We start from the raw sequence: 19,685 nt of genomic DNA, 5'->3' as shown, positions 1-19,685 counted from the left end.
CCTTCAACCCCCTCGAACAACCCGCGAAATTATCATGGATATTCCATCTGACCACGCCCACTATTTCCACATAGCCCATATGAAGGGCTGGAAGGAATTTCAGAAGGCTTAGCAGGGGCGACAACACAACCATGATTGGATAATGGCAGTGCCGCTAACTTGGTATGGTGAGCTCGCATTGGATCCCAGCAATTCGGTTTCACCGACCTCAACTTCCCAGATCGACCTCAATCTCAACCATCCCAGACAACCAACCTCGCGCAAATCCGCAATACGAGGTGTCGACTGCTTAGAGAAGTCGCACATTGAATATGCCTTGGAACGATATACCCTTTGAGATACAAGAATACGTCCTTGAAGCTCTCTGTCCCGACTTCCCTTGCCTCAAAGAGAACACCCCCCTGCATGTCCAAGGCGCGAACGAAGACGCTGTGCGCGATGGAAACGGACTTATGGGCAATATTTGGGTGTTTGTCGTATGTCATTCGGTCGAGCAGTGAGATTGAGACTAATTGTATATCAGGAACCTGGAATATCGCCATCCGCCGACTCATACATAAGCATCAACCCACCGAAGCGATTGTTTGGTCTGCACCGGAATCCCTTGCCCTGGAAGCGGTCAAGCGCAAAATTGAACAACAACGCATACCGCGTGGTAGATACAAACGAAAAAGAAGTTCAAGACCCGACATTCATCCAAATGTCGCTTCAAGGTACATGGGCGCTAAGATGCGGTATGAATCCGAGCTTGCATCGGCACCCCCCCGGCCATTCAACCGCGGAACAGTACAGGAACTCCTCATTATCGCTACTTCGCGGGGCTTCGTCTCCTGCATGAGTCTCCTCCTCGAGCATGGCGCAAACCCAAAGGCGCGATTCAGATGGGGCGATCACGACGCCGCGCTTACAGCAGGGACGAGCACAATTGCACGCCTTGCTGTCATTCTAGGCAGTGTAGAGGAAGTGCAATTATTGCTCGAGCTTGGTGCTGCTGAAGGGGCCAGTAACATCAGGGTTAGTCAGGTCTATCTCCTGGAGGTCGCTTTGGGACATAAGCGGGTTGATATCGCGCGACAACTATTGTGCAACCTGGAAGGCTGGCGCTCTAAATACGAAGGTAACACGGTTTGTCTCTTGGTGCAGAGCCCAGGGGTCTTTCTTGAGCTTCTGCCGGATTTTAGACGGCACTGGCCTGTGGCAGCTAAGAAAGCCCTTGCGGGCATAATGGATAAGGTGACGGTAGGGTAGATAGAGACCTGGTACCTACTATCTTTCTGTCGAGCACCTCCGAGTCATACACGTGGTGTTCAAATTCTGGTCGCTGATTTGTGCATAATTGTACATACAATATATCGTCCAACTTGTGATCAAACTCTTTCCTCCCTCCCCAAAATAATAAGACAGGAATGAAATAACGGGGCCGCAAAAGAGCAAAGAAACCATAACCTATAATCCGACCCATCCCAATGCCACGATACCGAACCTCAACACCATTTGGATCCCGAATGCGAGTTCCCCGAAAATTTATCCTCGACTGAGTTGAAACGGAAGCATATATACTAGATTCAACCATCCGGAATCACAGGATATAAACGAACCGAACCGAAAAGAGACGAAACGAAACTGAAACTGGAGGTAGTAAGGATCATGTCTATTGCAGGAGAGTATATGTATGTCTAAGTCTACGTATGCTCACTATAGCCGCGTCGTTATAGCATAGTTGCTTGCCGGGTGGAGAAGTCCGGAGATGGAACGATCCTGGAAATAGTATAGGAGTGCATGGTATTGGTGAATGTGTGGTTGTCTATTACGTGAGCGGGTGAGGGTGTCGCAAATTCAAAGACGTGCTGGACATTTGATTGTGCATATGGGAGGTGCGCGGAGCGTAAACTAAATGTTGAACCGACGCGCATGTCCAGGAAATGGGAATCCATTTAGATGAGTGATATGAGCAGCATCAGTTCAAAGTAGAGAGCGTTGATTATTCCCCATTGTCAACTTGGTATTTGGGCTAGATACATAGCGTAGAACCCAAAGACCAGGGTATGGCCACGAACATGCTTCAAATGATTCCCCGATGTCCAATGAGGTGGCAACCTTGAAAACGGTTATTTCAAGCCTCGAATCGTCACGTATTCGTCCTCCGGAGACACCAGAAAATTATCGTTGTGAGCATAGACCGATGGTGTGAACATGCCATGATCCCTTGAAATTTATGTATGGCGAAAGAAACCGGGTCATAGATATCAACGCATGTAGCCGTGGGGATTTTTAGCATCAGATCTTTTCCGTTGTCAACGAACAGGGGATGGCCGTTGAATCGGGTGCTAGGATCAACGTCGATATCAAAATTTCCTATCTTGTTCCCACTCATTGGGCCCAGCAGGATTACGCAAGCAGTGCTGCCTCTACCGTGCAGGACAGCAAGGAGGTCCCCGTTCGTACTCCAGGTGATTGAATCGGGGGATCCTTGTAATTCAACGAATGGCCCGATAAGAGTGCGACCGGTAGTGAATTTGTGTATCCTCATTCTGCTTCCATCGGGCGAGCTTCGGAGGACGACGTGCTTTGACTCAAGGGAGAAGAGGCCGATGTCAAACTTTATGTCGGCAACCTTGATGATGCTTATGCATTTCGCACTTCGAACATCCCATATTCCAACAGTCTTCTCGTCAGGGCTGCATCACGCTAGCAACGTGTAATCGAGACTGATGGCTGCGGTCTCTCCAAGTATACCGTCTGTGACGAAACACGTATAGTGAGGCGAGATGATGGAAGGGCAATAAATCGCCCGGCAACGGCGCCTTCTTTGGGCATCCCAGACCTCAATGGAGTTTCGTTTGTGTACCGAGGAGCCAGAAGCCATATAGACCAAGAGGCTTCCGTCTTGGATTAGAGCTCCCGTCTTGCTATGAAATTCATCGTAGCAGCGACTAGGGTGGGGGTTCATCAGTTGAGCAATGGATTTGGCGGCAATATTGCGTTTCGCTTTCTCGTCAAGGTACCACAGTCTGATCCATCTGAAGGATATCGACACGAGGACATAGCGGCCGAGGCTTGACGAGCTAGGTCCAAGTTGTATGTCGTTTATGCCGCCGTCCTGAAAGGTGATCGTCTCAACGCACTGACGGGTGTTCTTGGAAAAGATGCGTATCTCGTCTTCGCTGTCTTTGTTCTTCATTGATACAGCGACAAATTCACCGTCCGGGATAATGTCGTAATCACTGATAGCCTGTTCGAGATATATTTTTGTGAGCTTTTGGCATCCGGTGTAACCGGTGGTTGAGTGTTGAGCGTCTTCGACAGGGGCTGCGACGGGGCCGTTGGTTGAGGTGTTGTTTGCATCAATGACCTCCATGGTGTTAGGGTCGCTCATGCTGAACGAGGCGGCTCGGGCTCTATATTGAGACAGTTTGTCAATCAGAATACGATTTTTTAAGCACTGGGTGAAGAGGGTGGATTGGATCGCCTAGGGAATGTTGTTCTTGTGTCGATGGGTAAGTAAGGTAGGTTTGCGCAGGGAGGAAGAGTAAGAGCAGAGGATGGAGAGGGTAGAAAACAGCTGGAGGAGAATAGCACACATCTCCCCACTCTTCATTCCTTCAACGCTCTCCTCTTGGTCTCAGAGCATCACTCCCGAGGGCCTTCCTTTCACTATCCGCTTTGACTACTGTGGGAGTCTTGTCACCGATTCATAACTTTCGTTCTCCCATCTTCGCACTGCAGCAGCAAAAGGTGTCACTTTTCCTTCGTCCACTATCCTGGTGTTTTGTCCTCTCAATTCACGGAAATTATCTAGACTCATACCTCTCACTGCAATACTATATGCTAACAGTATAACCATCGAATAGACAGGAGAATGACACTAGCAACAGGAAACCCGACGGTCAGTTTTGAGATATAGCCCAACACCGTCTGAGTCCCATAGATGGTTCCGTTTCAGCCCAGATACAGCAAGGAGAAACGAACAGGGAACAATGATCGAAGCACTTATTCTGTGAGCGATGCGAAGTCAGTTGCTCTAGACGTCCCTGGCTAGCCCGAGGAACTTAGCAAACCTGGTCAACGTCTACAGCCGAACCAACTGGGCGTTGTGCTGCTTTTCCCGAAAGCTGTGAACATTGATGTCTCGTCAACTATCGTATACCGCGTTACTTGAGTACAGACACTGGGGCCTTACAAACCATTAAATTGCCACATTTAGACGTGAGAGGTCGAGGATGATAAATAGTCGTTGCGGACTCGGACAGATGATCGGCGCTGAGCTGGGCTGAGAGTACTATTTTACTACAGGATGCTTTGGTCGCCACTGTGTGGCTCATGTTGATGGGTTAAAGTGAAGCCGGTGGACCGGAATTCATAGCATTACTGGACGTCTTGTGGAATGAAAATGGCATATTTATGTAGTACGCTGTACTATCGTACCTATGTAGAGCAAGAAAATCATCCTTTTCGTTGTCGAAGACAAGTTATTTTATCTCTAGGTACAGCAACTAATACCATCGCATCATTGACGAACGTGCCGTTGCTGGATAAGTCTTTCAAAAATGGCGATTAGACCTGGCTGAGAACGGCTTCTGATGATTCGCTAGTCGATTGACTGTACTGGGGTTCGCAAGTCACCCAAGACCATCATCATCAGTACTTTGCCGTCAGCCTCACATTATCTGACAGACTTGCGGCGGCGGTACCACATAAGCCCGAAGCCCAACTCATCAGGGGTACCAGAGCACAGAAGCTTGAGCAGTCCGCGTTTCTCCAGGTCCTGGCACAATGCCTTTTTTGATTCCGAAGCAACCGCTGAATTGTCGACTGTCATATCAATGCCGCTGTCGCCTTCTTGGAGGTCTTCCATGGCCTGATTCGCTCTTTCCTTGGTTTGCTCACGGGCCTCAGCAGCCCCTTCCTCAGCAGGCGTAACACCGTTCTCTCCTTCCTGCTCCTGTCTGTCGTGAGTCGTTTCTTCCTCATTGGTTTGAGTATGACCGTTTATATCTCCTTCCGTATTGTGTGAGGTACCAAGCGCTCTTTCCTCGTCGGAGCCGTTCTGGGTCGATCCTTCCACAGGTGTTTCTTTCTCACTGGCTCCATCCTCCGATGCTCCGATAGAGGTGCCCTCTTCCGTGCTGGATTTAGTCCCATTCGTTGTTTCTTCAATCTTGCCAGCGCACGGACTCATCATTTCGGCCTTAAGAGGCATTTCTTCAAGCACTACGTTATCTTCTGTATCATCTTCGGTTGCATCACGTTCAACGATCATAGCGTCGGCGGATTCCAGTTTGTGGGCATCACTCTTCGACGGTTCGAAGCTTTCGTTACCTTCATCGGCGATAGTGTCGCTGTCTGACTTCTTCGCGAGGGATTCGTAGTAGGATTGAGTGTTCAGAAGATGGCCCGTGTGCTTCGCAACCTCAGAAATGGTATTGTACTTGTTATGCCAGCACATGAGGATAACAGTGTCAATCGCCAGGTCACCGTTCAGGGCAGGGAATTTTTTAGCCTGAAGCAACTCGCCAACTTTATCGTCGTGATCATCCTCATTCTCTGCAAGAAGCTGATCGCTGTACATCTCGAAGCCGTAGTTGATGAAGTAGTACAACCCGCCCAGTGCGAACTGCTCGGTGCGAGCTCCGAGAATACCCGGGGTGCCCGGCTCGCCTAGATCGGCTTCGTCCTCGTTCAAGTTTCTTCCGTAGGGCTCGGTGCACATATCTTCGACGGTCCCAATCTCGACGGTATTATCGAAGTCTGTAAGCTTGATCTGATCGCGACTGAGAAGCACGTTCTCAGGGCGAAGATCGCCATGAACGAGACCGATGGATTCGAGGAATGCGGCGGCTTGGGCGAGGTCGTTCATCCAGCGGAGGCGGAGGGCAAGCGGCTCGTATTTGTTGACTTTTTCGACGATCGCTGTATGACCATACTTCGTCTGGTGATCCTGGAGTCTCAGAGACAAACAAGCGTCTTCTTGAATGTTAGCTGATGGTTTAGACAGCCGACATGGATGAAAAAATACCTGTCATGTACTCGAGGAAAATACCATCATTCGAATAGTGAAAGCATTGAACTAGGTAGGGGCACGGCTTGTGCTTGGACAGGACATCGTAGACTTTCAATTCATGATCGAACTGGTCTCTCGCGTATTCTTGCGGCTTAGGTACCTTGACCACGATGTCGGGGTGCGCCTCGTAGACGAAGGAAATGGCGCCTCTCCAGATCCAATTGACACCGGGGAACTGCTTCTTGGTCTCCATCATCAAAATCTGCGTGAAAACAGAAAAAACGAACTGGTTGATGGAAATGGTAGAAAGAAGAGGAAGGAGAGAAACTAATAAATATGATGGCGACGTAACACAAGCGTTAGGTATGGGCACGTGCCTGAGGGAGAGGATGTCTCTTCCATGAATTCTATTTTTTTGTTTGTTTTGGGAGTCATAGAAAGCACTTTCCCCTCACAGGATCCATCTTAAGGAGAGCTGCCCATTACAATCCTGCAGAGTCTAAGCCAAAGGCTGTAATACTACGCAGATTGGGCCCCAACACCAGTAGGCAAGCGATATCAATTCTGCTAAAAGTATGATGAGGCTGTATTCAATCTACCCATTCTTGTCTCTCCCTGCCAAAATAAACCAAACGCCATCCACCCACTTCCCAATAGACGCCTCTCCAAATATTTTATTCCCGTAGATTCGTGAGGGTTCGGTTGATATCAATGAAGTAGATAGACGCCTGTCCAAGATTCGTATCGCCAGAAGTACATCAAGGTTCAGACCGTCGTCGATCAGGTAGATTCTGTCAAAGGCCAACAGGATTAGTCCACGGTCAAAATGCAAAATGCCAGGTTATCACAGGTGTCGTACTCACCAGCAGCAGCCTAGAAGCGCTCCCACTTCCCACTTCTGTTCACCCAGACGCGGTTGTTGATACACTCATCGCAGGGGCCTCTGGTTCTGGTTTCACCCAGGTGTGAGATCCTCTTGACGATGCCGCAGTTTTTGCAGCCGTCGAGCTCCATGAGGCGGTCCTGGCTGGTACGGTGGCCGCAGAGGTGCCTAAACTTGGCCTTCATGAGCTGGCACATGTTCTAGTGTTTGTTTGTGTTAGTGTTGAGATCCATCACTCCCAGCTAGGCTTGGACTCACTGCGGTGTTTGGATTGGCTGCTGTGTGTAAATGTTGTTTGATGATATGTAGACTGCTTGATTTGACTGTTTGTGGAGTGGTGGGTAGGTCGATGATGGAGAGATAAAGAGAGGTTGGGTGGGAGAGAGGAGAGAAGTGTTGTTTACTAGCTAGCATAGAAGGCCGCAGTGAATGATAGAAGAAGCAACCTTGTGACCTGCAGACAGACCAGGCACCCCACCCATTCACACTTAGTGAAAATGCTTTGAATCAGAAACTTGCTCTTCGATCCTGCAACTGTCTCTGCTCACTGAAGTATCCTGCTGGGGTCGACCAGCCATTATGGTTCTCTATACCTCGCGGCCACCTCAAGAGTCTCAATCCGCTATATCTGGCTTGGATCAGATGAACCAAATACCCGATAGCCGGGCTTAAGAAATGTGTTTCAGATTCCACAAACAAGAAAAAACGTGCAATGTATGAAAAAGAAAAACGCAAATTCAATTTAAGTAAGTCATCACTTCATCACTCATATCCGGCTTCTCACAATCAATCTACTGCACAGTCCCATCATCCTCCTCAACGACCAGCATCGCCAGCCGCCGCGCAATAAGAGCCATATCAGAAGTACAGCGCCAAACTTCCAGATCCGTCCCTCCCTCATCATACTGTCCCCGTGAGCTCTTATCGATGTCCGCCATGAAGAAGTAAACACCGGCCTCATCAAGGAAGTTTGGTCGGTCCAACACAACTGCGAAAACGCGGTACGGATCTCTCAATTGCGCTCTCGCGGTGTCAATTGAGTCCCGACGCATCTGTGGCGAAACGCGATACTCCATAACTGGCTCGTTCTCAGATGGGTCTCTGGAAAAGGTACGCACGGCGCCTGTGGGGAGATCGCAGCCGTGCGCGCCGAAAGCCTTGGTGTGGGCGGGAAGAATGGCGCCCCAGCTGTTGGAGTCCGGAGTGCAGAATTTAAGGGTTATGGACTGGGAGGTTGGCAGGTGAGACGCAATGGCAGCGGTGAACAGCCGCGCTGTGGGTTCGATGAGATCCGATGCAGTATTCTCAGTGAGGTGACTTAGGAAGGATGCATAGACCGCGTATTGGATATCTGGCTGAGTGCCATCCTGAGTATTGGTGACGGTAAGGATGGTGCCATCACGCGAAACTTGAAAAGCATCGCCGAGTTTATAACCTCGAGCGGTACCCTGTTTGTGCAAATGGAGGCGTATCTCATCTTCTTGGAGCGGCGGCGAAAAGGGATGCTCGCCCTCATCAACGTCCATTGCATATTCGAGTGACCGAGACTCGAGCCCCATTTCCGATGCGCGTTCAAACATGTAATTGTAGACTGTTTCGGGGACAAACTCTTGATTTCCGCTGAGCTCGATGGATAGCTCTAAGGCTTCTGGATGGATCTCTCCATATGCTGGGTACATTGCAGAAGACTTGCGTTGCAACTCATCAGGCTCTGCTCGGGTGCTTGAGAAAGAGCACGTGAACCAAAGAACACTTGGGCCCTCTCCGACTTCAATGTATTTGTCACTATCCTGGACGTAGCCAAGTCGATAGCTCTGGGAGGTCAATAGGATACAACAGCCCATGGGATGCTCATGATATAATTCCAGAAACTGGGGAATGAGAGGGGGTGGGTTAGGCACCCCCACTCGGTGCTGCTGCTTGCGGTGTGCAATTTCGCGCCGATTGTGGTTAATGCAGGCGTACATATTTGGGGGAATATAAGAGTAGAATTCAAATAAAGGTACGTTCTCAGAGTTTTCGTCGAAAGAGCCGAGCAGGTAATCGCGTAGTGTCTCGTGATTTTCTTCCAAAGGGAAAAGACTGTAGACCTGGATGGGGACCATGAACACGGCCTCAGGCTCCCAATCAAGCTCGACCCGCTGTTCCAGAACGACAGGATAACCTAGATGGTCGGTGTAATGCCTGACCTGCTGCCATTGACGGCCAGGAGTGGCGTCACACATTTGGAACTGGAAGGTATACAGAAAGGTGTGATAAGGTGACAGGTCTGAAAGCGGGGGCGCGTAAGTTGGACTGGAAATATATCCCTTCATTATGTAATCATGTAACCCCCATCGCCTTGCCTTAACCAGCCCTACATACTGTCAATCACCAATATACTATTCATATTCGATTCATCTACAACTACTATCCAGATTCACCTCACAGACCAAGTCGTCTCAACCCATTGTCCCCCCACATCCCATACCTGCTCTTTTGATTATCCGCGCTCGATACTTCTCCAGGCAACGGGCTCCCAGCGTTCTTCTTGGGCACCTGGAATTTACTCAAGGCCGCCGCGCCAGTCTTCATTGTTTGGCTCAAGAACTCCTTGGGTACTGCTGGGTTTGCCTGTGCCCGAGTTTTTGCGGTTGAGTACCAAGCGACTTGAACCTTGTCGACCATGGCCAGATGTCTGTCGATCCAATAACACCATAGTGTACGCAACCCCCAGCTCTTCACTCCTCGGGGCTTGTCAGGCTTCTTCAGTGCGGTGCCAGCTGGGCTTTTCTGGGAGTGCTGCGATGTGTATGCACGATCGAACTCATCGGAAATCAATTCGATATCCTGGCCTGGTTTCATCCACTTGTCTTTGAGGGTCTCCAGATAATCAAAGACACTGGCGCGCTGTTACATCAAATTCAGCAGGGTTAATTGCGTATCGGACTTCTTAAACCTTACATTCATGATTGTGTCCATCTTAGCTTTTGGAGGACCTTTTATGCTCGAATATTTACCCTCAAGAACCCTGTCCTTTACTCCATTCGGCGTTGTATGGTAAAGGACGAGTAGGTCAGGGTTGTCTTTGCTTCCCATGACGTCTGCAGTGTGTTGAACGAAATTCTTCAGCTTGTTCTTGTTTGGTTCGTCCTTGGGCTTGCGAGATGGGTAGTCCCTGTTCCACTGCATTCCCCCGGATGGGCCTACTCTGTGTTAGCAAATGATTGATCATTGGGCTGGAGTTAGACATAGTAGCATACCTCCAAAAACAGCGGTGCACCATTGCTTATCCGGCCGCGTCCATCCAGTCGGGAAGTCAAGTTTCACCTTCAAGCCAGAGTATTTGATCTCCCCATTTGTTCCGCACACCCATTCCATGAAATGCTTGACCAGGTGAGTCTCAAACACGTGTTCAGCGACGAAATCCGTTGCGGGAAGACGAGACAAGCCATTGACTTGATGTTCTCCGTTCCCGGCAAGCTGTGTATTCTGCTTGACCGTCCTTGTCGAGCATGCTCTTTTGTCAGTAGTATCACCGGGTGTAGCCAACATAAACTCGGGAAGGTACCACTATTTGCCATGATCGTTAGCACTGCCTGCTCGCCATATTGAAGGAAGGTGCCCGGCCGAGTATGGTCGTCAAGGTTCCTTGTCTGGAAGGAAATGACCATCGTTAAAAAAATAGACCAAACTCACCTTTGCGACATTGGATGGCCCGTTGTCCTTTGCGTTGCATCGCGGGTACTTGAGATACTCGAAAGTTTTACCTCCATTGAGAAATGTTACCGTCATTTCCTTCGGAGTAATCGGATCAGCACGCGAGAGCACACTGCTATCAGAGCAGTGTTCTTCTGGGTCTGTTTCACTAGTTGCGCATGAGTCTTCATCATCTTGCCGCCTGATAAGATCTAGACCAGAGCCCTTCTCGTCATCGTCATTGTCTTTGTTGCCCTCCCCGGCCATGGAGCACATTACACAGACATTACTCCCGCCGCTGGCGTCTTCTCCAGGGCATTTCAGGAAGCTCTCGGGTATCGTCACCAGCGGGCCTAATGTCAAAGTATCTCGCTTTTCAAGGGCACGGGGCATCGGCATAAGCTCGCTGCCATGATCTGATAGATACTCCCCTGACCAGTTTCCCGGTACATGGTCCATCCATCTTCTCGACTTGGTATCGCTATCTCCAGGGCAGGTTGACGGTGTAATCTGCTTTCGCGGGACAGATGCAAGGTTAATGCGCTTGTTACCTCCCCAGCCAAATATCTCGGGTGCTGTGAGTTGAGCATAGACATCAGAGCCCGCATCAATCCCATAAGTGAACGGACAGCTGTTGTCGCCATTGAGCTCGTACTTTGCCTCTGCATGCCCTATCACATACCCGTCGAGGACGAGATCCACGGCACATTTTTCAACATTCCAGCGGTCATCAAAGACAATGCCAAACGTGACTGTTGGCTTGAGATGGATGGCTATCTCTCCGCTTGCTGTTACGGAAGCATCAAAGGTGGGCTTGCCGACGGTCTTTGCTTCGCGGTCCGGCTCGTCAAGGGCTTGTGGTGGGTATTCATCCTCTTGTGGATATGTTTGCTGGATCTCCCACGAGGCGAGAGTTACCGCTGCTTCAAGATGACCTGCTACCACAAGGGATGCATCGGCTGATGCGTACACAGCCAGGTTCGGACCAATTGTCACAACACCAGGGACACGGAAAGTCGCTCCAGGGAAATCATCGAGACCAAGGAGCTTGATATCGCCCGTTTCATAGGTCAGCGACGCAACCGCATCGAGCTCGAATTTTGCGTTGACCTCACCCGCATTTCTGAAGTAGAGATACGACCTGCTGAGATCCAATCCATCCTGGAGTGTTGTGATAATAGTGAAGCCAAACGAGGTCTCCACGTCAATCTCCGCCGTAATGGTAGATCTGATATTGGCCTGCGCCTGAGCTGGTCCCACAGGACAGGGGCCAAATTGCTCGTCAATCAATATGAGCTCAACCTTCTCGTTGACATGGTGATTTAGCTCCTTGGTGACTTCTGCTTCACCAACGAAGATCATCTGGGCCAGCCAGTTGATCACGTCCTCGCCGAACCATCGTTTGTGCAGTTCATCTCGTTCTACACCGCGATTATGGTATGCGTCGCGCCACTCATCCTCCATCCAGCGCTTGCGGTTCTTGCGGTATCCGCTCTCGTTCCGCTTGGCTCTTCTCGCATGCCTTTCAGCTTCCTCACCACCAGGTCGATCGACAACGGAGTCCCAGTAGCCAGGTTGGTTACTGAAGTCAATCCGCATCTGGGCGTCACCAAAGTCTCGAGGAACGCGTTTGAAGTCATAGTCAAATGTCAAGTCGTAAATAGATCTTCCTTGCAAGTCCCGCTTGTTCAGGTATCCCGGAAGGTTCTGGTCTGTAGACTCTTCAAATGACTTCGCGACGGCATATCGACCAGCACCGCACCTTTCAGGCATTTGCAGGATGGTACCAGGGACTCCATACCCGCGGTGGATGTGATCACAGTTGTTGTCATTCCTAGTATCGGTACATATCATGCGGATGGTCTGGGCTTGTTCGCTGTTGGTTTCCAGGCAGCCCATCAGCTCCCACGGGGAGCCATCTCGTTTGTCTAGACTAACGTGCACCTCATCAGGTGCGGTTATTACCACGAAGCCAAAGGCCGCATCCTAGTTCTGTCAGCCTGCTATCGAGGAATTGGGGCCGTGGTACATACATCCGGCTCTTCCTCCGCATCACCTAAGGTCTCTCCGGTACCCCACGTGTCGTCCACCTGAAGGTTGAAATCAGGATCATCTGAGTCAGGCGCATTTTCAAAAAGGTAATCCAAAGGCACTGGAAGAAACAGCGACTCTCCACTTTCAGGCTCGCAGCAAAACGTCCTTTGGATGCCCCTAGTCTCTGTTAGTATCGGACCACTGCCCCCGACTTGCGAGTCACTCACGTCAACCAACAGTCCTCGCCCTCGCCATAAGGGCTTTTAGTCAATTCCACCTCATGGCCGGTTGCGCAGTGAGCATCGTCGCAGCTATGGGCACCTCTGCCACCTCGACCAGCCCAGTAACAGTTCTTCCAGTTCTTGATCTCCTCTTTGGAGCAACAATATGGTTTATAGTTTTCCATATTAATATCATCTAGGACATCGCCTAGTGCCTGACCGACCAGGCCAGTAAAGTCCAGCACATCGGACACGGTAGACAGGAATGTCCCAGCGAAGGTCATAAGCTCCTGATCGTCCGAGCACTTGTCCTTCCAGCCGCAGTTGATGCCGCCTCCTGCAGCGACTTCGGGGATGGGACAGCAATATTGTTGGCGACCTAATTGTAATTAGCACCGGTATAACCGCATATAAATTAACAACGTTCACCTACCATCCCAGCAATCTCCATTTCCTCCATGGGTCGCCGATGCCAGGGCTACTTCTCCACCTTCGCATTGGCCATCACAGAAATGTGGGCTTCCCTTCCAATGGCAAGTAGCAGGGTCCGGGGCTGCTGCCATGGGACAACAGATACGCTGGTCCCCCTTATCACCGCCATCAGGACACTCAAATGAATCCATCTCAATCCATCCTGGACTGCAGTGCTTCCCGCACGCAGTAGTCTGGCAGTCGCCCGGATGCTGACTCTCCCAATAGCTGACATCGTCCTTGAGACTATCTGTCATGACCAAATCCTGGGGGTATAGAACACCTCGTAACGCATCGCGGTTGCGGTCATCTTGATCAATAGCCCAGATAAGCAGACCTCCTAACCCCTTCTCATTGAAAAACTTGATTTTCTGCTGGAATGTCTGCTGGTCGTCGTATGAGATCCACTGGTTCTCATCCCAGACAATGTACTTCACGGCGTTCTCCTTGTCGTAAACTGGGGTAATGTCGTCCTCGGCAATAATATCAATGATTTCGCTATACGCCAATATCCCCTCGGTATCCGTGCAAGCGCCCTTCTTTCCACCATGCTTAAACTCACACCCAGGCTTATTGCACTTCTTATCTTTGAGCTCAAAGGTGCGTGCATAAAAGGCAAGGCCCATATTCACCTTCCTCGCAGGGACTTTATTCCTCCAAAGCAGATCCAATGCTTGATTAATCTCCGTAAGATTCGTATGCCCCAGCACCTGATTCCCTATGGGATTATCATGATCCCACTCCCCATGCAAATCATAGCTCATAAGATTGACATAATCCACCGCATCAACCATCTCCTGGATCTCAAACCAGCGAAGATACCAATAAGATGTAGGCGCGGTGAACGACAACTCATAATTCAACCCCTCGTCGTCAAAGGCCTTCCGAATATCCTTCATGAGCTTGACATAGTTCTTCCCGTCGTCGCTGGAGTCCCAGTCTTCAGGCTGCCGGTCCGGTGCCCCGGGATACTCCCAGTCCAGATCGACGGCGTTGAAGCCATAGTGCCGCATGAAGGAGAGGAGGTTCTTGATAAATTTGGCGCGGTTCTCGGTTGTTGAACTGAGTTCTGCGAAAACAATCTGTGTATCTGTTTTGTTATCGTTGAATGTCCAACCTCCTAATGAGACGCCGAGGACGACATCTGGATTGCGCTCTTTCAGCGCTGTGAAGTCCGATATGGTCTTTTCGGGGATATCGGGCATGGGCCCGATCTCGTAGTCATCTGGTGAGATGTATGCGAAGGCGTCTGTCAATCACCACGTTAGTAAGTCAAGTCCATTTACCCTCACAAGACAGTAAAAGTAAGAAGAAAGAGGCAGCATACAATTAACATGCGTCAAACTCTCAACGGGAATCTCCCGAATTCCCATCCCCTGACATTTCTTGTCATGCTTAAAAGCCTCATAATACCCAATAATCCTCTCCTGGACATTCCCCGATCCAGCCCCCGAATCCGGCTGCTCACAATTACTCTGGCAACCCTGGCCACAGAACTCCTCTGTCGTCCCGCAGAAGCCAAAGGCGCTGCAGCAGACGTTCAGGGGACACTTTGTGCCTGGCTCTTTGGCGTTCTCGCCGCACTCGGCTTTCGCGTTGCAGTTGCTCCAGCAGTCTTCGTTGGGTGATTTATCTGTTTTGCCGCAGTATTTCTCGCCGAAACCGCAGTAGCCGGATTTTCCGCAGCAGGCACCGTTGGCGCAGGGTTTATCTTCGTCGCAGCTGAATTCGTCGCGGCGGCGGAGGGTGAGGGGGTTGGGGGATTGGGATGGGGCTTGGTCTTGGGTGTCTTGGTTGGGGTCGGGAGGGCTATCATTGTCCCATGGGCTTTGCGCCAGGCAGGTTGATAAAATGTATAAAAGAAAGATAAGGCTCAGGATCCCGCGAGCCATAGTAAAAGAAAGACTTTGTTGAGATATCAATACCGAAAGAATGGAAGGGTTAGAAGAAAAGAGAGAATGGATGAGAGGCACGGCCTTGTCTTACATTCTCTAATGCTGACGACAACGAGGTACTATATACTTTTGCTCGTTCTCTAGATCAGTATGCAATGCTCTGACCGATAAGCAAAAAAGCAACCAACATACAATAGACACCCCCATTGTAACCACCTGTTCAATTCATGCCCCAACCAACACATTGTCCCTTTTGTCCAGGGTCCCTAGGCGCCGAGGGCGGCCCTTGCAGTAGAGTAGGGTACGACAAGGCAGAGAAATTTATCCAGGATCTAGATATCTAGGATGGGTGTTCGTCGATCCAATGGGGATGATCTACGGGGGGGCCAAAAGCCTCGCGGCTGTGGCCCTAGCCGCCGCCCCCCGCATTAGCTTGTTTGGGCTTGTCTTAGATACCTATCGTTAACCGCCCCCGACCCATACAAGGTATTTGTTGGTGTTGGTTATTTCAAAGGAGTATGACTAGGTATGCATGTTGGCAGCGCCGCAGCCGTAGCCTTGCAGGATTTCAGGCACCACGTAAAGAGCAGATGGGGCCGAGACGAACGGCGGCTGCGTTGGAGATTTTTGTGGGATGCTGCAGCGCCTACACTGGCCAATGTCTTTGATAAGTCTTATGTTGGTTCTTTTGGATTTGCTCTTTTGTCACCACTATCGTATTGTCCATCTAGGCTCCTGCGAATCGTCCATTGTAACGCAACCTACGCAACCTTTATCTTGCATGGATGTAACCCCCTCGAAATAATTTCTTCTTCTTCGCGCCTGGGCTTCGGACAGTCTGATATATAATGGTTTTGTTCAGGGTGTAGAGCATCCCCCCAAAATTTCTCAATCTCAAACTTTCTTTCATTATGTCCTCATACCGCGCCTCTCTTGTCGTGCTCTTTCTCTCTCTTTGCACTCTTGCCACGTGCTGGCAGCCCTTCTCCGATACTAGTGTCGGCGAATACGACGACAAATGCGCAGATGCCCTGGCTACAAACATAACCTCCTGCAACAAGGCCGTCAGCGGCATCAGCTCGAACAACTTCTACTCCAAGCATGGCCTCGACCTCATCTGCACGAGCGCCTGTCGCGATGAATTGAATGAGTACGAGAAAGCCGTTATCGGCGGATGTCCCGGCGTCACGTACACGAATTCTCTGGGCACCGAGTACCCCATAACAGAAATGGCAAGCACGCTAGCCTTCGAGTTCAAGCAAACCTGCTTCAAGCATCAAGGTCAATACTGCAACCTTGTTCTCGGGAATCTGACGAAGAACGGAGCAGGTGGGCACAGGGATGAATGCAACGAATGCCTTCTGCTGAAGATGCGTAATACGGCACAGTTTCCGTATGGACGTGGACCGAAGGTCTACTCGAGCATCTATCCGAGCTTTACTTCGTCTTGTGGGTTTACTGGATACCCGGTTACGCCTTCGCCGAGTCCTTCAGGTCGTCCTTCTTCTTTGTATGTGCTTTCCGGTCTTCTGCTCACTAATGTGATAATACTTACGTCTTCAAAAAGCCAAGTTGTACCCACCTCCTCCGCAATAGCAACCCAAACCCCATCACCATCCCCCTCAACCTTAACATGCACCGGCAAAACATACACAGTCAAAAAAGGCGATACATGCCAATCCGTCTCAAAATCCCAAAGCGTCGCCACTGTCCAACTGCTTATGGACAACCACCTCCGAGCATTCTGCGCCAACTTCCCAGGAGAAGGCCAGCTATGCATCAAGAACCAGTGTACCACGTATACAGTCAAAGCAGGGGATACATGCAAGAGCGTCGCGAAAGCGCATAATATCTCAACTGTGCAGCTGCGCTCTTATAACCCGTGGATTGACGGCGGATGTTATAACTTTAATCGGACTATCGGGACGGAGCTCTGTGTTAATGAGCCGGGGGATAAGTATCGGGCTCCTTCGAGTGTTATTGGCGCGCCTGCTGCGCCGACTACGGCCACTGCTGCGGTTCCGGTTCCGAGTAATCTGGCTGGGAATAGTACCAGGAATTGTGGGGAGTATTACGCTGTTAAGAAGGACGAGGACTGTGATACTATTCTCCAGAAATACCCAATCAGTCGAGAGAACTTCCTTATCCTCAACCCAGGACTCAACAAAAAGTAAGTTTTCTTATCTTCCAAAATCAGAGGCCCACCTGACTTTCGCAGTTGCACAAACCTCCTCTCAGAAACAAGCTACTGCGTCCTCCCCGTCAGTTCAATGGAAAACTACCCAGGCGCACCAGGGTACATGCCCTCAATCACCAAAATCCCCTGGGACAGTCTCCCCGACGCCACATACGCACCAATGATAAAGCCAAACGTCCTCCCCATAGCACCCGGTACACCCAAGAACTGCGCGGGCCTTGTCAATGGAGATGAGTTACAGCTTGATTTTCCCGGTGTTAGTGACTGCAAGGCGGTTCAGGTTTTCTGGGGCATTTCTGCGAATGAGCTGCTGAAGTGGAATCCGAGTTTGAAGGAGAGGAATAGGAACTCTACGGAGTGTGGCTTTGATGAGGGGTATCGGTATTGTTTGGCTATGGGGGATACTGAAGATCCGGGGTCGAGTGGTGCTGTTCCTTCAAGTACGCCTTTGACGTCGTCCATGGTTTCGAGCTCTACTTCGATATCCACGTCCACGTCCATGTCTACTTCCTCGCACACCACCGAGAGTATGTCGACTGCTGAATCAGAGTCCAGCACAACAACAGTCCCCTCAACCACAATGGCTAGCCCTACATCAGACCCAACCAGCACTACCACGAACGACTCTGTTCCCTCACCGACCCAGTCGAACAGTATATCCAAGGACTGCAACAAATACGAAAAGGCCAAGGAAGGGGATAACTGCGTTGACTTTGCCAAAGACCATGCTATAACGCCGGAGAGGCTTTACGAGTGGAATACTGTCCTTGGAGACGGTGGAAAGGAATGTGATACTATGTTTCAGAAGGGGACGTATTATTGTATTGGCATAAGTGATTGATTCCTGCAAATGCCTGAGGTTTGTTTAGGTTTATGTTTTTATTATTTTGGTTTTAGTCCTCTTCCGCCGGCCGCTGGAGGTGCAGAAATATATATAAGGCATGGCCTAAATCCTCAGTACACTTAAGTTCAAGTGATGATGTTCCCTGGGAATAATGAGGCATCGCCGACAAGAAGTACCTAAGCCCTAAGGTCATACATAATATTGTCCCTCCAAAAGACTTTTGGACGGCACTATTGCGCCTGGGTTGCTATACTACCTACCCAGCATTTTTAGAGCATTGATGCCTCGTTGCCTCACCGCATTCTCTTGGCACTGCCAATTTCTTGCTGCCTTACTGCCTTGTTGCCTGACTCTTATAGCCCACGTGACAGTCACGCGTGACCTTTCCTTATGCAGAAGCGGTGGAGCAAGACGTTCTCCGCCCTTGATTCTGCCGAGCGTGCGCAGGCGTCGTCGCAACGTCGTGGTGAGACAAACGCTCAATTGACTCCAATTCCTCCTCAAAAGACCTTCTATTACTCCAATTCCTCTTCAAAGTCAGTCGCGCCCAACTACCGACGGACCAAATACCGAAGACCCCTGTTACGGCACCCCTCCCCCACATTCTGCACGGAGAAACGCCCGCCGGAGCAGGTCCCGAACACGATGCGCACCCACGATGACTTCATGCGTGATGTCCCAACAACCACCGGCACAACCAGATCCCTAGAAGCAGACTCGCAAGACGAAGAACGCCTCCGGCACAAAAAATCCCGCACAATCCACCCCTCCGCCTCACTATGCACCGACTGGATGATCGTCTCCGGCAACGTCCACTACGCGCGCGACAAGGCGCCCTTCACAAGTTATACGCCAGTGAACACAACAATAAAGAACAACATCTTCAGCCCGCACGACGAAATGCAAGTTGCTGGCATCGGGACCGTCTCCCTGCTTGTCCCGCGCGGCGTGAATGACAACCGAACGCACCTCCTTGTCCTAGAGGGAGTATTGCATATCCCCGGGGCAATCTGCAACGGGTTTAATCCTTTATTGGTGGGGAGTAGTATGTCCTGTCATGCTGAGTACTGGGAGGGTGCGGATAGGCGGGGGGAGCCGATGTGGTTTGGGCTGCCGTTTGTGGGGATGGGGAGGCTGGTTTTGGCGGGTGGTGGTGGGGGGGAATCGGATTTGATTGAGGGGAGGCAGTATACGTTGAGTTTGTATGTTAGTCCTGAGGAGAGGAGTGCGATTATGGGGATGGCGCACGGGATGCAGTGAGTTGGTGGGTTATGTATTATATGGTATGATGATGTATGATAGATGATGGAGTTAGGGTTTGATGGTCAGGACAAAAAGTGATTCGGCACTTGAACAAGTACTATACAGTCTTCAACAATGATGCTCTGCGCTGTAGGCAGTGTTTCATTTCGAGCATCTTCTTCCAGACGGGTAAACTAGGGCTCGGAAATCATTTTAAAA

General features: G+C 50.3%; 8 protein-coding genes across 8 annotated transcripts; 3 read left to right on the top strand and 5 right to left on the bottom strand.

Moving 5' to 3' along the window:
- Nucleotides 1-311: 311 nt before the first annotated feature.
- BDV14DRAFT_202772 (uncharacterized protein) lies at nucleotides 312-1,248 on the top strand (the record flags this gene model as incomplete). The annotated part of the gene is made up of 3 exons (XM_073774123.1): nucleotides 312-476; nucleotides 524-713; nucleotides 788-1,248. 3 exons carry the CDS (start codon nucleotides 312-314, stop codon nucleotides 1,246-1,248), a joined length of 816 nt encoding a protein of 271 aa, XP_073625402.1.
- Nucleotides 1,249-2,683: 1,435 nt separating this feature from the next.
- BDV14DRAFT_202771 (uncharacterized protein) lies at nucleotides 2,684-3,376 on the bottom strand (the record flags this gene model as incomplete). Its single annotated transcript, XM_073774122.1, has 1 exon — nucleotides 2,684-3,376. The coding sequence occupies one exon, from the start codon at nucleotides 3,374-3,376 to the stop codon at nucleotides 2,684-2,686; it is 693 nt and encodes a 230-aa protein (XP_073625401.1).
- A 1,287-nt stretch (nucleotides 3,377-4,663) lies between these two features.
- BDV14DRAFT_202770 (kinase-like domain-containing protein) lies at nucleotides 4,664-6,254 on the bottom strand (the record flags this gene model as incomplete). Its single annotated transcript, XM_073774121.1, has 2 exons — nucleotides 4,664-5,964; nucleotides 6,017-6,254. The coding sequence occupies 2 exons, from the start codon at nucleotides 6,252-6,254 to the stop codon at nucleotides 4,664-4,666; spliced, it is 1,539 nt and encodes a 512-aa protein (XP_073625400.1).
- A 387-nt stretch (nucleotides 6,255-6,641) lies between these two features.
- BDV14DRAFT_178310 (uncharacterized protein) lies at nucleotides 6,642-7,286 on the bottom strand. The gene is made up of 3 exons (XM_073769559.1): nucleotides 7,143-7,286; nucleotides 6,865-7,084; nucleotides 6,642-6,792 (listed from the first exon to the last, which is right to left on the bottom strand). Exon 2 carries the CDS (start codon nucleotides 7,079-7,081, stop codon nucleotides 6,875-6,877), a length of 207 nt encoding a protein of 68 aa, XP_073625399.1. The 5' UTR covers nucleotides 7,082-7,084; nucleotides 7,143-7,286; the 3' UTR covers nucleotides 6,642-6,792; nucleotides 6,865-6,874.
- A 52-nt stretch (nucleotides 7,287-7,338) lies between these two features.
- Nucleotides 7,339-9,139, bottom strand: BDV14DRAFT_178309 (uncharacterized protein). The gene has a single exon (XM_073769558.1). The coding sequence runs from the start codon at nucleotides 9,107-9,109 to the stop codon at nucleotides 7,676-7,678; it is 1,434 nt and encodes a 477-aa protein (XP_073625398.1). The 5' UTR covers nucleotides 9,110-9,139; the 3' UTR covers nucleotides 7,339-7,675.
- Nucleotides 9,140-9,308: 169 nt separating this feature from the next.
- Nucleotides 9,309-15,180, bottom strand: BDV14DRAFT_210587 (glycosyl hydrolases family 18-domain-containing protein; the record flags this gene model as incomplete). The annotated part of the gene is made up of 8 exons (XM_073775933.1): nucleotides 9,309-9,773; nucleotides 9,828-10,069; nucleotides 10,127-10,436; nucleotides 10,563-12,548; nucleotides 12,596-12,773; nucleotides 12,824-13,196; nucleotides 13,251-14,537; nucleotides 14,616-15,180. 8 exons carry the CDS (start codon nucleotides 15,178-15,180, stop codon nucleotides 9,309-9,311), a joined length of 5,406 nt encoding a protein of 1,801 aa, XP_073625397.1.
- Nucleotides 15,181-16,094: 914 nt separating this feature from the next.
- BDV14DRAFT_202767 (uncharacterized protein) lies at nucleotides 16,095-18,221 on the top strand (the record flags this gene model as incomplete). The annotated part of the gene is made up of 3 exons (XM_073774120.1): nucleotides 16,095-16,693; nucleotides 16,751-17,353; nucleotides 17,402-18,221. 3 exons carry the CDS (start codon nucleotides 16,095-16,097, stop codon nucleotides 18,219-18,221), a joined length of 2,022 nt encoding a protein of 673 aa, XP_073625396.1.
- Nucleotides 18,222-18,672: 451 nt separating this feature from the next.
- BDV14DRAFT_178308 (uncharacterized protein) lies at nucleotides 18,673-19,314 on the top strand (the record flags this gene model as incomplete). Its single annotated transcript, XM_073769557.1, has 1 exon — nucleotides 18,673-19,314. A coding segment is annotated over exon 1 (307 nt), but the record flags the coding sequence as incomplete, so codon positions are not given.
- Nucleotides 19,315-19,685: the final 371 nt, after the last annotated feature.

This window comes from Aspergillus stella-maris (assembly GCF_047715825.1).
Source record: "Aspergillus stella-maris strain CBS 113639 unplaced genomic scaffold BDV14scaffold_51, whole genome shotgun sequence".
Lineage (NCBI taxonomy): Eukaryota > Fungi > Ascomycota > Eurotiomycetes > Eurotiales > Aspergillaceae > Aspergillus > Aspergillus stella-maris.
This window is presented reverse-complemented; position numbering and strand designations above follow the sequence as displayed.

Bases quoted from the DNA above. Each gene is read 5' to 3' on its own strand.
- BDV14DRAFT_178310 (XM_073769559.1), bottom strand. From the start codon at position 7,081: ATGTGCCAGCTCATGAAGGCCAAGTTTAGGCACCTCTGCGGCCACCGT.
- BDV14DRAFT_178309 (XM_073769558.1), bottom strand. From the start codon at position 9,109: ATGTGTGACGCCACTCCTGGCCGTCAATGGCAGCAGGTCAGGCATTAC.